The 18,038-nt window shown below is 36.1% G+C and overlaps 1 protein-coding gene across 1 annotated transcript; it reads left to right on the top strand.

Moving 5' to 3' along the window:
• Positions 1-2,100: 2,100 nt before the first annotated feature.
• On the top strand, positions 2,101-16,430 carry LOC104517671 (sacsin; the record flags this gene model as incomplete). The annotated part of the gene is made up of 7 exons (XM_010173076.2): positions 2,101-2,124; positions 2,429-2,516; positions 5,470-5,555; positions 9,103-9,214; positions 11,034-11,180; positions 12,476-13,958; positions 16,339-16,430. Coding segments are annotated over exons 1-7 (2,032 nt in total), but the record flags the coding sequence as incomplete, so codon positions are not given.
• Between the last annotated feature and the right edge of the window lie 1,608 nt (positions 16,431-18,038).

The raw sequence follows: 18,038 nt of genomic DNA, 5'->3' as shown, positions 1-18,038 counted from the left end.
AGTTACAGCTGAGGTTTGGGTACTGGAGAGGGCGTCAGATGAGTGAGTGGCCTTGCTCTGTTGAAGGCATCAGCCTGGAATTGCTGTTTCAGTCCTGCTTGGCATGATGCTTCTGGCCATGCTTTTGGGAAATGGGATATATTGGTGGGAGGAGTAGAGGCAAGAAGGGGAGACAAGCAGGTTGGAAATTAGGGTTAAATAGGGCAAGGGGACTTGCAAATGTATAAAGGAGAAGAGAAGGCTCCAGGGAAGACGTTGTTGCGGCCTTTCAACATACTTCTAAGAAAGATGGAGAGAGGTTTTAAACCGAGGCCTGTAGTGACAGGAGAAGGGGCAATGGTTTTAAGCTGAAAGAGGGTAGGTTTGGATTGGACATAAGGATGAATTATTTTACAATGAGAGTGGTGAGACACTGGAAGGAACAGATTGCCCAGAGAAGCTGTGGATGCCTCATCACTGGAAGTGTTGAAAGTCGGGTTGGATGGGGCTTTGAGCAACCTGGTCTAGTGAAAGACGTCCCTGGCCGTGGCAGGGGATTTTGAACTAGATGATTTTTAAAGGTCCCTTCCAAATCAAACTATTCTATGATGCTAGGAAAGAACTAGGTGTTAGTAGTTTTGTTGCTCAGGAAGCTTTTAAGAACCCACATGGGGAACGCAAATAATCTTTGAGTGCTCAGGTTTGAAACAAACCACCCATGTAGTTTATCTTTTATTTTCTTGCCTGGTTTTGTGTGTCCTTGATTTTGTTCTCTCCAGGCCTTCCTGTTTTGGCAGGAAGGAGATCTGTATATCACTTTCTAAAATTTGTCTGGAAGTGAAGGTCTGAGCAGCACTTTTGTCTGGCACAGAAAACTATCTTTTGGCAGGGAACAAACAGTCAGTAAGCAGACTGTAATAGCTATTCTGATTTTTTAACAAATATTAAACTAAAATATATATGGGAATATTTGTACTGTAGCAATTTTGAAAATCCTTTACAAACTTTTAACTCCTGTTTACTGGTATTAAATTATTTTTAAATTTATTGAGGTAGTAGAATATTCATCAGTAAATCTTTTTTTCCATTAAAGCTACTTTATGCAATTCATAGATGTTAAGTAAAATCCAGTATCTCTTTATCTCATAGTTCCTTACAATGTTAAACTATTAATTTTTGTTTATTTTCCTAATTTTTGCTGGTATTTTGCTACAAAAATCCTACCCGAGAAAATTTGGTTATTCTATCTCTTTAATACTTGGTGATGGGTTATGGCATTCTGTGGATTCTTTTTTATTTTAGTGAGTCCTGAGTGGGTGGTATACCCAGTTTAAGCTATTTTACATCTTGAGACAAGACCATCTCAAGCATCACATTTCTGTAGGAACTTACAATAAACACACTATTATTGTAAGTACTATTTAAAACTGTTTTAAGTAAAAAGGAATATAATTTTTTTCTTATTAATATTTTACAATTATGACTACATACTGTGGGCCAGGACTGTCTTTTGCTTATTAAATGTAGCTAGATTGTAAACATCTATGTGTAAGCACTGGCTTCTTTCTAGTGATCTGAAGTGGTTAAGTTTCTAATTAGCACAGCACAACTTCTGATTGTATGTATATTATCATGGTGTGCAGGATAACGTGATGTCATATATCACTATTTTAGCATCCCACCATATATGACTGGGACACACATATAATATGAAGCTAGAATTGCAACAAAACCGTGACGTGCCATGATTACCAAATACTTTTCCCAATGGCTGCTAAGGAATTTGTTCCTTAGTTTGCCCCAGTTTCTCTGTGATGTTCCTGGTGAGTCCGTAGGTCTGTGTGTTGAGGTGATGGGGAGACGAGGCTGTCATTTTTCAGGGCCGTTTCTGTGACATACTTTTGTCTCTATGCGTTCTGTATTACTGGCTGTTCTGAGCTGATACTACTTAGTTTAAAACTCCTATGAAGTTACACACCCATATGTACTTTTTGGCATACATAGACCACGCACTTCCTGTATATGTTTATTTTATTTGTGGGCATGCACCTTAGAACAGTAACTGCTTTAGTTGTATGCGTCCAGAAGTTCCCAGAACATAGGAACTTTTCAAATGCGAAAATGGGAGGCCATGGCCTGGTGTTAGTAGGCTTCTATAGGCATTTTTTTCCACCTGATTTGTTTGTGGACATTTTTTTTGGTCCTATTAACTGATGAAGTATCAGATGAACTGATACTTCATCTGAGGAGTATCATTAGGCAAAGGAGGCCATCCTAAACCTTAGGGTCTGAAAGTGCTGCTCAGGCTCAATACTGAATGTTTCAGAGTATTTTTATACTTTCAGATAAAACCAGACTTCATAGAATAAACGTGTAGGAAATTAAGCTACAGTAAACTGTTTATGCCACAGGATGTTCTGATCAAGATCTGTCGTATTTTTTGTTTCAGTTATCTGATGATATCAAGCTGGTGGATCTTCAGAAGTCTCAAAATCAAGTTTTTCTGAAGCTTCAGTCAAAAGGGTTGAAAGGAGGAGGTATGAAAAATACTTGTCTCTGTTTATAAACTGGAAGGACGAAACATTTTCTAACACAGTCTGGAGTTAATTGAAATTATCATCTTCTTTAAATAGAAAGTAGTTATTTTTCTTGGAAGTCCTAGGTATCCCTTCACTTGTTCTTTTCATTCTGCTTCAGGAAAATTAATGTTCTCTTTTTAAATGCCCTGGTGTTTATTTATTTCTTTGTAATTTCCTGTGTAGAAATTAGAATATTGCTGTCCTTTGGAATCAATAAAACTTACCTTGCAGTAGTGCTTCCTTGTCTCATATAAAATAAGCTGAATAACTGTAAGCAATTGATATACTGGCAGAATATCTTTTCAGTAACCTCTATGTAGGAAACTACTATTGGTAGAAAGCTTTTGATTTCTTCTGATATTTTTGTTTGTTGTTGTTTTTTTTTATTCTGTATCTATTAAAAATATTGTATCTGTTTGTATGGTATCTTCAGAAATGCTCTAATTAAAATCTATAATTATTATGTTACTTGGTTGCTAACATTAACTTTTTTAACAATAACTTTATTGTAAGGGAAGGAAATAAATGGTAATGGGACGATAGAATGAAGAATGAAAGCCCTTCTTTGCATGCAGATATTTTATTTGGTGTCACAAAAGGTATTACTCAGCCTATGTAAGCCAGGAGTGTACTGGCTGATGGTTTTCTAGTGACAGAGGAAAATGAAGTGTTTGTATATTAGATAGAAGTTCACATTCTCATTCTCTGGAATCTGCAATGTTTAGAAAACACCTATGGAAATAGACCACATGGTTCTATAGCATCAAGTTATTTTCTTCGCGCTGTTTTTCTACCATGGAGGTATATGAAGAAGATAGTGTAGTAGCCCTAAGAAATCTTTTATAGGAAAGGAAATCTGTTGCTGTTTTTTACACCTAGGAATGGCATATTTGGCTGAGATTTTCTTAAGAGATATCACTCTTAACCAGTCCATGTCTGGATACAGCACTTAACTTTTTCTGTCCCACAACTCTGATGTAAGTCAGTCTAAGAGATCTGAAGGCTTTAGTACCAGCCTTTTGTGTTCATTCTGGAGTCTTTCAGTTCTGAGATTTTTCCTTATAGCAGACGAATCAAGGAAAGCCCTGAATTTCTAACTTCAGGAAGCCAAGCACATCGGTTGTTGAAGTGCTCTTAAGATCACCCATGTCCCCTCTGTGTTCATTCATCACTAATGTCTGTCAAATAATGCATAATCTTTCCATACGATGACAGAATAATTCCTCTTGGGAGGGATATCAGGAAGTCTCTACTCTAACCTTCTGCTCAAAGCAGGGTCAGTTCTGAGGTCAGACCAGGTTGCTCAAGGGTTGATCTGGTCCAGTTTGGAAAGCCTCCAAGGATGGAAAGTGTACAAACTCTCTGGGCTCCTGTTCCAATGCCTGACTGTCCCTATTGTGGAAAAAGTTTCTCCTTCAGATTTGTGGAACCAGTTTTATGTTAAATATGACCGTCTCTAATACTCAAGAAAAATCATTTCAGCTTTGACAGGATGCAGTAAGTCGCGACCTCAACATAGAACAATTTTTGTAACACACGTAGAGCAGCTCTGCTCTGAGATGGAACTAGTTAAAATGTCTGTCTTCAGTCCTATGGCTTAAAAGTTACTTGTCTGTTTTTGTGGTTCCCATAGTGAAATCTGTTGTTTAAACACTTCAGCCTCCCTCCCAAGTCAGACTTAGGGAAGATTGGATTCTTGATTTTAGAGAATTTCTCCTAAGAAGAGAAACAACCCAAACTTTCCTTCTACTGGTCAGTTCAGATTATTTTGGAAGTTAACATATTGCATGTTGACTTTCATATATTTCTATATACTGTAAAAATAATAACAAAAGTTATAAAATACTTTCTGCACTTTCAGCTGTGGGTTCAGTAACCTTTTTATTGAGGCTGTTAAGTTACCTTGAATAAAGAGTGATAGAAAAATTTCATAAAGCCAAGATGTTTGATGTTTTTACTTGATGTTTTCTCAGCAATTAGGTCTCTCTTATCTATCCCCCTTTTTTTTTCCACATTGATGAGGATGCTGTGGATTTTTTTGTCTAATGTTTTATTCCATAATAGATATAATTTCTGTTTGTTTGAATTTGTGTACTTCATAAAAACACAAATATGCAGAAGCAGGGGAGAGAGAGAGAATAGTTACTATATTAATAACTTTAAAGGGAAGGGAAAGATGGGACATCAGTAGGGTCTGTTTTGCTTGTGGGGATTGCATTATTGATATTTGTTTGAAGCACATGTTTTAGAGGTTTGGATGTAGGGAGCTGCTCTTTAGTCTCAGACTGGAGTTTGAAAAGTATTGATCCTTTCATTCTGTGATAGACTCTTTCTCTTAAGCAGGACTTCATAATGCTTGGTAGTACCTTTCTGAGACATTTTTCCCTCCTGTGCTAAGCCCAGGTAACACCAAAGCTAGCACCAGGTCCAGCAGCACCATGTGCCAGAACAGGAAGTGTACACTGGAGTCAAAGTATACTGTGCCTGTGTGTAGCTGTCAGTAGGGATTGTCACTGGCTATAAAAAAGTTAGAGCCACTGCTGCCCTAGAATACTGTCCTGCTTCTTAAAAAGTAGTAGTCTTTTAGAAGTTGCTGTATTTGAACATCCAGTAGTTGGAGTTGGGCTATAACTGGTGCAAAGACTTAGCCCCCAAATTTGTTTAATCTAGATATGAAACAGCATGTTGACATTAACATCAAGACTGCTATTTTAATTTTTTTTTTTAAATAAAAGTATTTATAACATAGTATTTTTACAGTTGATTTTGGAAATACAAGATTTTACAGTATTAGGCCTTGAGTTCACTTTAAAAAAATTCCCAGTATGTTTAGTGAGTATTTTTTTTCAATGTAAAATAAAGTGCACAATAACATAATAAACAGATTATTTGTTTATTTGTTGGGTTTTAGGTCGTTTTGGACAAACAACACCACCACTTGTTGATTTTCTTAAGGATATTTTAAGAAGATACCCAGAAGGAGGACAGATTCTTAAGGTATATAACAAACGGTCATTTAGCAGTCATTTAATATGCATGACATAATATTGTTAGTTTAACACTTTCCTGAAAATCCTGCAGTTGTCACACCTCGTTAGATATTCATTCTAGTACAGGAGATACGTGTTTCCATTTCTGTGGACAAGGCAAAGTGAGTTGTGGGTTTGTGGGGGTTTTTTTGTGTGCTTAATGTCTCTGAGTTTGCTTGTTGCAGATAGCACTGAAATTTATAAAAAAGAGAGATAAAATGCAGATTTTATCATTGAATCAGAGACTTCATGATGTACTTTGAGTAAGCTAAAATGTTTATTTTGCTTCTTACTTTATTATTAATCTCTCCTTATAAGCTATGATAAAGCCACATAATAGTACGTACAATTTTTTGGAAGGGCTTTTCTTAGTATAATATTGGGATAAGTTGGAGAGTTTAATACAAGATTTTGATGTGGAATTTCTTGGTAGCTAATTACGTTTTCCTCAGTGAATTATGACAGTGTCATGAAGTTTCATCACAACACTTTTAAGATGGGAATCTCTGAATGGCTTTTGGGAGACTTAGTCTAGAGTGATAAGAAAAACAAACCCATCAGTGTTGTATGTGCTGAAAAACATTTTAGTCTAGACACTAGTTCTCATAAAAAAATAATGTCACAGGATTTTCTGACCTGAGGTTAGTGTTCTTTATGTTTTTTTTTTTAAATTATTGGTCCAGGAGACTTCGAAGTATGCAACAATAGGGCATGTTATCTTGTGATACTCCACATTTGAATGTGGAGTGTTACATCTACAAGTCTAACAATGGAAATGACAATATGATTTAAGCACTAAAAAATCTTTCAGTAAATAAGATGATGAACTGGTAGAGTGGAGTTCATCTTACCTTACGTTAGATACAGCTGGAACACCTCTCCTGTGAGGACAGGCTGAGAGAGTTGCAGTTGTTCAGCCTGGAGAAAGGAAGACTCCAGGGAGACCTTATAGCGGCCTTCCAACATACAAAGAGGGTTTGTAAGAAAGATGGAGAGAGACTTTATACCAAGGCCTGTAGCGACAGGACAAGGGCTGATGGTTTTAAACTGAAAGAAAGTAGATTTAGATTGGATACAAGGAAGAAATTTTTTATGATGAGGGTGGTGAGACACTGGAACAGATTGCCTAGAGAAGTTGTGGATGCCCCATCACTGGAAGTGTTCAAGGTCAGGTTGGATGGAGCTTTGAGTGACTTGCTCTAGTGAAAGATGTCCCTGTCCATGGCAGAGGGTTTGGACTAGATAATGCTTAAAAGTCCCTTCCAACCCAAACCATTCTATGATTCTATGATCTGAAAAAGTAAGAATCATTCTAAATTCATCAAGTCCTGCAAGGGGAAAGACATGTACCTGCAGAAGATGATTTGTCCAAGTTATCATAGCTTCCTATGCCAAGGTCTGGAAGTGCCAGTTTGATTTTTTTTTTTTTTTTTTAAAATAGCATCTGAGGTGATTAGTTCATAGTTGGATGTTAAACTTCTCATTCAGAATGCTTCATCACATGGATGTTAGGAGATTAATTTCCTTAGTATATGGGAATGCTAGGTTCTAACTAATGGGATTTGGTATAGATATATGTATATATCTTTCTGTATATATAAAACACACAAATATAAATGGTGACAGATGATTGCAGTTCCTGCTGTCTCCTGGCTGGTTTTCTTTGCAGCCGTGGAACTTTGAGTTGTTTAGTGTGAATGCCTGATCTTCAGTCGTTTTGGCAAATGGCATTCTGTATTTGTTCTGAGCACTGTCTTTTCACAGGACGAGTGCTTCCATTTTTACTATTTTCCAGTACTAGTTGAATCTGTAAGATGCATTTGAATCATGAAAGGTTCAGACCTTCTTAAGAATTTAAACCCAAATTTTCATTCCAACATGAAGAAATAAGATATCCTTAGAAATCAGATAGGTAAATCTAAAAGTAGAAATGTTCCTCTTGTCATTGTTTACAATTTAGAGTTAACAGACTGTTAGGGAGGGATTACTGCCAGGATTTTTGCTGATCTGTTAACGTTTATTTTACTGTTTGGATTCTTCAAATGCAATGCTGTTACAGCGGAATATAGCACATGCTCAGTGTGCCACAGAATGAATGCAAGTCTCTGACTATGTGGTGGTTACTGTACTTGTCATTTAATATCTCTAGAGGCTTTGGCTATCTTTCTGTATGTTCTTGAGTGCCTGCCGTAATTTTTCTTTTAGAAGAAGAATTACATGGTTTTTGTAATTAAATACCTCATAGAGATTCTTTAAAAATTTATTATTTATGCTGAACTGTGGGTATATTTCTTGCTATCTCATCATGCTTCAAAATTATGTAGAAGTGACAATATAAACTATATTTTGGTTACTTGTGTGATATGCCATATAGACTGAACATATTGTCACAAAGTGAAAAATTGAGAGATTCTAGCTTTGAAACCAGTCATTAAATAACAACGAGCTTATGTTACTGTCAACAGTGTATTAGAATGCAACCTTGTCTGAAATATCTGCTGCTATTTGATGCATTTTGTAAGTAAAGATTCATCTTGCTAGGAAGTCTTATTTTTATGCATAATTGGATGAAATTCATGTTGTATGAATACATTGGATATGATGTGATGCACGTACATAGCTTTTCAATTCAGTGGAGATACTTCCCTGCACAAAACTTACATACACCTATGCAAACATACACATGTGTGTACGTGTGTATATATATGTATGTATGAGTGTGTGTCTTTGGAGTCCTGATACATTTTGATGATTCAGTGTAAATAGAGCATTGTGTGAAGTTCTAACCTGTAGGTATTTATAATCATGCTTCTGTGCCTGCAGTGCATAATACTATTGCTGTAAATGGGACTGGGTAGGCATATTTTATTATGGTAGTGTTTACAGAACTAGTTTATTGACATTTTATTATTAGAGTTTTCCAAAGCTCTCACCAGTGCTACTACTATTTAACAAATACTCAATCTTAACATAAGCTTTGTTCTAGTCTATGGGCTTCATTCAACAGGTGAGCTCTGTCGGTTCATGATTTACAGAGTTACTGGTCAGAGCTGCTTTGCAGACCTTTGCTGAAAGTGTGTTAGAAGTGAGCACTGTGGCCCTTTTCTAACTGGTTGCCTCACTGTTGCCTTACAGGTGTTATATGAGCTTAACAGTAAATTTTTTTTTCTTCTGCTGTCTTGCATTGTTTTGAAACTTGTACAACTCTGTTTTGGGTTAATACAATAGTAACAGTTTACTAACTTATTTCTAAATACCGCTTGTGTGTGGTATTTGAGCTCCAAATTCAAATAACTTTTGTAGTATTTGTCTGAATATTCCTTTTATAATGATGTCTGTTTTCATTGAGGTAAACTGGATAAAATGATTTTGGCTGAAAAGTTTGAAAACAATTAAACTTGAGACAATTGCTTATTCTTGTTCACTGTTTAAGTTGAAAAGCCATTGCTAGAATATGTACAACATTACTGTGTTATACTTTGGTTTTTGTTTGGGTTTTTTTTTTTCTGTCTCAGGAACTGATACAGAATGCAGAAGATGCTGGTGCCACAGAGGTTAGGTTTTTATATGATGAAACTCAGTATGGAACAGAAACTCTATGGTCAAAGGACATGGCACAATATCAGGGTAAATATAATTTTTATTCATTTTGGCCATTGTTCTTCAATATGCTTGTGATTCTGTGTTTTTCTCCTTGCTGTATGGAGGTGACCATACAGGGATGACTGTTGCTTCTTCCACCTTACTATGCACATATTTTGTCTATGTTCTAATGTTGATAATTCTTTTCCAAAGCCAGTGTTTGGTATTGAAGGCCTTATACTGTCTTTTTACAGGTTGTTAGTAGCAGCTTTCCAACTGCTTCCAGTTAATGCTGTTTGAGAAGGTCTTCATGTTCTGCTTTATTATTAGTCACTTCTCCCAGGGTGACTGTGTATCCTGTGGTTTGTTTCCCTGGGTTCACTTGATATCCCAAAATATAAGAAAGGATTTTTAGTAGAGCAAGTAAACAAGATTTAATAAGCAAGACCTATGATAAAAGAATACTTTGGATATTAAACAATAATTTTCAGATTTTTTACATGTTAACCTCTGCATTTGAGAGCTGTCTCCAATTCTTACTGTAAAGATGACCCTAGCCCCTGACATTTCAGCTCTCTCCAGGCAGTTGTTTTCTTCCCTATCTCTTGTTCTTTCACCCTTATACCAAACTTTGCTCCATGCTGCCTGTGTACTGCAAATGTAGTTTCTTGTAACTTTAGGGTTACTTTGAGGCTTTTACATCATCTAATAGGGTTTTGTGTGATAGAGGTCAGTTATGTATTTATCAAACAAATTAGTTTGCATAATCATCCTGAAAGGCGTTCAGTCGGGATTTGAAGATTTCAATGAATGATCCACTGCTTCTTGCTTCTAGCTTTTTTCAGTTATTAATCAGCCTCATTGTGTCTTCTCATTTGGATTTGTCTATCTTGCTTTCCAGACACAGGTTATTGTTGTATCTTACCATGTATTCCCTTCCAGTGGAGGTATTAATAGACTGTGATTGGTACATCTTTCAAACATCTTTTTGATAGACTGAACAGATAGAATCACAGAATGGTTTGGGTTGGAAGGGACCTTAAAGATCATCTAGTTCCAACCCCCCTGCCATCAGCAGGGACACCTTCCACTAGACCAGGTTGCTCAAAGCCTCATCCAGCCTGGCCTTAACCACTTCCAGGGAGGGGGCATCCACAACTTCCTTGGGCAACCTGTTCCAGTGTCTCACCACCCTCACAGTGAAGAACTTCTTCCTAATATCTCATCTAAACCTACCCTCTTTTAGCTTAAACCCATTTCCCCTTGTTTTGTCATTAAGTGCCCTTATGAAAAGTCCCTCCCCAGCTTTCTTGTAGGCCCCCTTCAGGTACTGGAAGGCTGCTATAAGATCTCCCTGGAGCCTTCTCTTCTTCAGGCTGAACAGCCCCAACTCTCTCAGCCTGTCCTCATGGGAGAGCTGCTCCAGCCCTCGGATCATCCTTGTGGCCTCCTCTGGACTTGTTCTAACTGCTTCAGGTCTCTCTTGTGATGGGGGCTCCAGAACTGGACACAGTACTCCAGGTGGGGCCTTACAAGAGCGGAGTAGAAGAATGAGAATGGAGTAGAAGATTGAGTTTAGGTTTTGTGCCACCAGAGCTAGACACCACATCAGCATATAAGTCTCTTAAGTACCATATACAGAGGTAAATCCATTCTCTTTCTTCTGTTTTTGCTGCTACTCTATACCTCCTTTTTATCACCACGCACCATTTGATGTCAGCTTGAGTCATAGCTTCCCCACTTCATTTGTACATGCATCCTTTAAATAAATACTTTCTCAGTTCTGTAAGCTCATTTCCTATAAATTTTTAATGACAAATACTTTTCTTCTGTCATCTTTTTAACACTTGCCTATTTATTATAGGGCCAGCATTTTATGCATACAATGATGCAGTTTTCACCCCTGAAGACTGGCATGGTATACAAGAAATAGCAAGAAGCAGGAAGAAAGATGATCCCTTGAAAGTTGGAAGATTTGGAATTGGTTTTAATTCAGTTTATCATATAACAGGTACACTCAATAGATATTTTAAAATGAAAATGTTGACATTTAAAATTGTTTAATTATTTTAGATATACATCAAACATTTAATATTTTCTCTATGGTGCATTTTAAAATTAGATCCCTGGCTAAAGTTTTCTTAAGAAGTGTTGATATTTTTCTAAAACTCTTTAAGGTATCCATTGGTTTTTGAAGATTTTTTTTTGAGATTTGTTTATTCTAGTAACTTCATTATGTACTTAGCCCTTACTTTGAAATTAACATTTCTCTACATTGTTATTTCTGTTACGCATTGCTGTTTTTATTATAGAGGCCCATAATATAGGGTAGATAGGGAAGTAGAAGTGTGAAAGTTTAGACTAAACTGAAACTTTTATGTAGGTTCTTTGTGTAATAAGCAGTGATTTTATTTCATGCTAGAAAGGATATTCCATAATAGAGATACATGCACTTCTACATTTGAGAGACAGTACATACTGTTACACAAGCTGATAATATTCAGTCTTGAAACCTATTATTCTGGCAAAATGTTTTATTGCTGTACTGAAGAAACATATAATGTAAATAGTGTTTACAGTCTACATAGTAATTATAATAGTACAGGATAGGAAGCAAATTTTTTCTGAAATAACGTTTTTAACTTGAGAAATGATTTTGTAAGACACAGGATGTTTTTTTCACAATATTTCACCTAGCAGAGCATGAATAAAAGCTTAGTTAATATGTTCAGTGGTTTGATAATTCTGGGAATTCATGCTTTTAAAAGTACAAGATTACTGTTTGCAAGCCTTCAAGATTTGCAAAGTATAAATGTAATCGAAGACATCTTTAGTAAATTAAATTGTTTTTTTCCTGAAAATATTAGAAAGATAAAAGTATAGAACTGAAAAAATATGCTTTTTTGTTGCTCACTGTTTGCTAAAATTCAGATAGTTGAATGACTATATATTTAATTGCAGACTAGGAGTGTGCTTATTTCTTTCTGTCAATAAGCACTGAATTATATGTTATCAAAATTACAGCATCACAGAATTATTGGAAAAGTCCTTTAAGATCATTGAGTCCAACCACGAACCTAACACTGTGAAGTCCACCACTAAACCATGTCCCCAAGTGCCACATCTACACACCTTTTAAATAGTCCAGGGATGGTGGCTCAGCCACTTCACTGGGCATTATACTGGGTTCATCACAGTTTTATAGCATTTGTTTTTCTTGGCGTTTCAAAATTTGTTTCTTAAGACTGTATTTGAAAAATATGTTGTTTTAGGATTACTACTAATACTTGTTCTTTATGGATACAGATGTCCCTAGTATTTTCAGTGGTGACCAGATTGGAATGCTTGATCCTCATCAAACCCTTTTTGGACCTCATGAATCAGGCCAGTGTTGGAATCTAAAAGAAGATAGCAAGGAAATCAATGAACTTACAGACCAGTTTGCACCATTCATCGGTGTGTTTGGCAGCACTAAGGAAACCTTTAAGAATGGAAACTTTCCTGGGACCTTTTTTCGTTTCCCACTTCGTCTGCAGCCTTCCCAACTGAGCAGCAATGTTTACGACAAACAGAAGGTTTTGGAGCTGTTTGAATCCTTCAGAGCAGATGCAGACACAGTATTGCTTTTCCTGAAGAGTGTTCAGGATGTTTCACTGCATGTTAGAGAAGCTGATGGAACCGAGAGGCTGATTTTTAGAGTAACTGCTAGTGAGAACAAGGCCTTGAAACACGAAAGACCCAATTCTATCAAAATCTTAGGAACTGCAATAAATCAGTACTGTAAGGGAATTCCAAGCAATAGCATAACATGTGTGACTTACCATGTAAACATAGTCGTAGAAGACGAGAGTGTTAAGGATGCACAGAAGACATCTTGGTTAGTATGTAATTGTGTAGGTGGTCGAGGAATGTGCACTGAACTGGATTCTTTAGCTGATGACTTGAAATTTGTTCCTACTATTGGAATAGCCATGTCTTTATCAACTAATGGGGAGGAAAAAGGAGCTGTAGCAGATTTTTCAGGAAGAGCATTTTGTTTTCTGCCTTTGCCTCCAGGTGAAGAAAGCAAAACGGGACTCCCAGTTCATGTTAGTGGTTTCTTTGGTCTCACAGACAATAGGAGGAGTATCAAATGGCGAGAGCTGGATCAATGGAGAGATCCAGCAGCTTTGTGGAATGATCTTCTTGTGGTAAATATAGTGCCAAAGGCATATACCACCCTTATTTTAGAAGCCATCAAACGAATGGAGACTGAGAAGAATTCGGATTTTCCATTGTCAGCTGAAAGAATTTATAGGTTATGGCCTGATGAGAACAAAATCAAGGTACCCTGGAAACCAATTGTAGTACCTCTCTTTAAAGAGCTGCTCCAGCATACTGTTATTTACTCAGTGAGTAATCAATGGATAAAGGTGGAACAGGTGCACTTTTCTGAAATGGATGAGACAGTAGAATATACACAGTCTGTTCTCAACTACCTCCAGAATTCAGGGAAGCAGATTGCCAAGGTACCAGCAAATATTGCTAGTGCAGTGCATCTTACTGTTTCTACTGCTAAAGCTGTGAAAAAAGTGACTCCTGCTGTAGTACGGCAAGTACTAAGGAAATCTGGACACAGTGGACCTGCTGAAGAAAAGCTTCATCTTTTGGAATTTGTGCTTTCTGATGGAGTCTACAGTGAACTGATTGGATTGGAGCTTTTGCCACTACAGAATGGAAATTTTATTCCGTTTTCCTCGTCTGTGTCAGAACAGGATGTCGTTTACATAACCTCAGAAGAATATCCCAGGTATACTTTATATTTTGAATACTGGTGGTTTTTAGTTTAAATGTTAAAACAGCTTCAGGCTGTTATTTGCTTATCAGCAAACAAGATGATATGCAGCAGCCTGTAATGTAATTAAATAGTGCATAGACAGAACTCAGTTTTCTGTATAGATGTACATGTGTTTGTGCATATGTCTCATTTGAAAAGTTTGACGGCTACTTGCCATTATAACCTTATAAAGGATCATGTGATCAAGACTTTAGGGGAATACCTCAGGATGTATTTCAAATTAGCTTTCTTCTGAGAGTTATAAATAGGAGGAGGTTAGAAACACACATGCTAGGAAATACATTAAATTAAGTAATTATTTTACACGACACTTAGTGAAGGCCCTAGTAGTAAACACTTAACTGGTTTCAGGAAGTAAGCAGATACTACCATGGAAATGGAAAGAAGTCGGTTTGTCTTCTACATCTGCTCTCCCTTTATTCATTCCAGTCCCTCTCCAATTTATGTATTTCCTTTGCTTATTTCCCACACCCATCAACCTTCCAATTTGGCTCACATTTTATCTGCCAAAAAAGCTTGCGCTGACACTGGGGAGGGGATAGGAAAGAGCAAGCTAGCTTCAAGAAGCACCCTTGTCTCACTGTGGGGAAAGGCATGAGTACTGCTTTTTATGTTTGTACTGGATTATGCATGCATAAAAGATTTGTTAAATCTGGACCCTTCTCCAAGTAATCTCTTAAGAGGTACTATTTGAAGTCACTCAGACACACCAGATGTCTTACCAGTAGTTGTTCCTCATGAAGTTCACAACCAGCCCTCCTCCTTTCCCTCAGAGTTCCACTAATTTTCAGATCCTCAGCTTGAGAGAATGTGACATTTGACATGTGCTTTGCTGCTTTTACTGCCCTATGAACTGTTTATACAGGAAGTAGAGATGGGCTGGAGTGTGCCGATATAGGTATTATTAAGGTAAAAAGTGCTCCAAGTAAAGTCCTTATGCAAATTGTGGTTTGAATATATGTATAGACAACACGTCTTCGAGAAAAGCAGTTGGATGCAGGTAGCTGGTCATGCTTGAGGGAAGCTCAATTTTTTTTCAAGTCTGCTACTGTTTTTTTTCTATTATATTCTAAACCCGTGATCTTTCTTGTTCTAGACAATTCGGGTTATTTATCAGGGGATTAACACTACTCAGAGCCTGTGATTCTAGTGTGTTCTTTAACAAAATAAAAAAAATTTCTAGCATCTGTTGTAAGATGATTTATCTTTTGCTATTCTTTGCTTCTGTTTCACCTTCCAGAAGTTAAGCCAGTATATTATCACAGAAAACATTCCCATGATGAGAGTAACAAATTTTTATTATAGCCCTGCTTCAGACTAGTCACAAGATACTTTTTTGGGAACTTAATGATACCATTGTATCTTACACAGTTCTTGTTCTGTTGTTAATGGACTTAGTCTGGTTAGTCTTGTAAAAATGATAGAAAAGCACGTTATACGAGGCATAAATTTACTTGCTAGCTGTGATAATACAGAAATTTGAAATAATAATGCTTTATTTGCTTCTATTCTTGCCTACAGTAATTATTTTTAATTCTGATGTTATAAATATTATAAATTACTTTTGCTCAATGTTTTAAAACACTTTCAACTTAAGAGTTTAGCTCTTTGCATATTCAAATTTGGAGCCTTCTTAAAAAGCTGAAGTAAACTCTTACGAATTTCTTTCTGTTAACACCTGTGGAAGAACAAGAAAGACTCTGTTAGTTTATGTATAATTGACATACCTGCTGTCAGAATTAAACTGGATAGTTATTTTTTATTTCAGGAAGACAAAAGCCTAAAAAACTGTTTAGTTTTAAGTGTTAACATAAAGGAAGGGGAGGAAAGGGCAGGATGAGAATGACTGTTGGCTACAGTAGTGTTAATCATTGTCTGCTGTCTGAAATCCATAGATCTGTGTGAAGTCCTAGAATTACATGTTGGGTTTTTTTTTTGTATGCCTTCAAATAGAATCTTTAAGCTACATAGAACAGTAGGTGCTGTTTTACCTTTATTTTTTGTTAGAATACAAATAGATGAAAATAATTTCTAATCCTGGTTTTTCTATAAAGAGAAAACTTGCTTAGACTTGCCTTGAAAAGAAGAGTAGTTGAAAAGCTGAGTTTCTTACTACTCTCTGCTTCTAAATATATGATTTTGTAATTTCTAAGAAAACACCCACTGAAAGCCCAGTTTTGCATATGTAAGCGATTTCTTTGCATGCGACTGTCTTACCATGATGATTACCATGCTGGTAATTTCTGTGCAACAACATAAATAAATTAGATGATTTGCTAAAGTGTGTTTTGGGGCTTTTTTTTTTTTTTTTTTTTTTTTATGGTGTGCTTAGAGCATTCTTTCCTGGCCTGGAAGGAAGGTTACTTTCTGATGACCTGAAGCCTGAGGTTCTAGCTGCTTTGAAAGAAGCTGCCCAAAGCCGAGGTAATATGTCTTTTGTATTCTCATATAGTGAAACAGATTGGTAATGGTTGAACAGCCAGTTTAAAGCAATGTCTTTTTTGAAATTGAGTTCACATAAATTGGTAATCTAAAAAAAAAAAATAATTAAGATATGATAGACTATGTTGTTTGAATTGGAAATTACACAAATTAAAATGATAAATGAACAAAAAGGCAAAGGCAAGGGAAGAAGGATGAAAATTTACAATAAAAGAATAGATATTCACTTAGTAAAACATATATTCAAGGTTCAGTAATTTTCAAGCTATGTCATGGATTTGGTATTGTGGAGCATCTCTTATCTCAATTGCAAGTGATCACATTAGCGCATTTTTTAAAAAACAGATGAAATTAGCTTAAGCATCTAGCCTCAGACATACTGTAGACCATATATTTTCATTAAGTGTTCCCTGAGTCTTAATTCGTAGCTTTTGGTTGTGTCAGTGTGGACCTACTGAAATAATTCCAATCTTGATCAAAAGACTTGGTGAAGGAGTTTGCTCCATCTGTAGATAAGATCCTTCTGTGTTTAACTGTCTTCATGATTAATTTTTTTTTCCTCTTTTTCTACTCAGAGGTTGTCTATATTTACCTTTCCACCCTTGTGTTTCATTATGCATTTGGTTGGTAAATTTGAAGTCTGAGTCTTAGAAGTAATTTAATGTAAACACAATTTGCAGACAAGTCAATCCTCAGCTTATTTTCAAATAGTGTGAGTGTATGGTGAGCTATTTTACTCTTCAATGTCTAGAAAATGTGCTTTTCAGAAAAAAATCCTTTTATCTCTTTTTTTTTTAATTGCTCAATTTATCAGAATTATTTTTTAGACTGAAGGCCTTAGAACCAGAGATAGAATACTATAAATCACTGTCTTGATTTGTTTTTCTTGATACCCTTATCATGGTCCTCAGTCATTCACAGTCTCTATTTCTTCAGTCTGTGTTCTGACCTTTTTTGCCCTTCAGTCCTTTTTATGTTCTCTGTGTATTATTTTTCCTGTACAGTTGGAAACCTACTACTATCTACATGGTTTCATCATTGCTTCATTATAAAAAATTATAGAAAAATAAGACAATTCTGAAACTAAGATGATACATTTTTAAAATATGGTAAAGCATCTATGACAAGATTGAAAGAATTGGGAGTGACGTTGCACAGAGTGAACAGTGTAAATATTTAAAATACTATAAGTTATATAGAAGATAGGAAATCAGTGCTCTGACTTTCACTGAATATGAAGAACATCAAGTCTAAAACTACTGTAAAGAAAAATTGTTTTAAAAAGCAGAATTGTCAAAGCCTTATGGGCATATGATATGATGGGTGTTGTGTCTACTTTTGCATTAGAATATGCTTGTTTTAATTTTTTTCTGTTAATTTCCCCCAGTACTTTTTAAAATTTATTTTATTCTGTTTTAATACAGACTATAAACTGTTGAAAGTAGTGACTATTTTAAATTGTGCATACAAACAATGAATATTCTTAATCTGGGGTAGAACCATAAAGAACTGCTTTTTAGTAGTAATTGCTGGGACTTCAAAAGAACAGAAATATATGCACTGCCATTCAGAGGGACCTGGACAGGCTGG

The sequence above is a fragment of the Antrostomus carolinensis genome, unplaced genomic scaffold, assembly GCF_000700745.2.
Source record: "Antrostomus carolinensis isolate BGI_N321 unplaced genomic scaffold, ASM70074v2 scaffold13058, whole genome shotgun sequence".
Lineage (NCBI taxonomy): Eukaryota > Metazoa > Chordata > Aves > Caprimulgiformes > Caprimulgidae > Antrostomus > Antrostomus carolinensis.
This window is presented reverse-complemented; position numbering and strand designations above follow the sequence as displayed.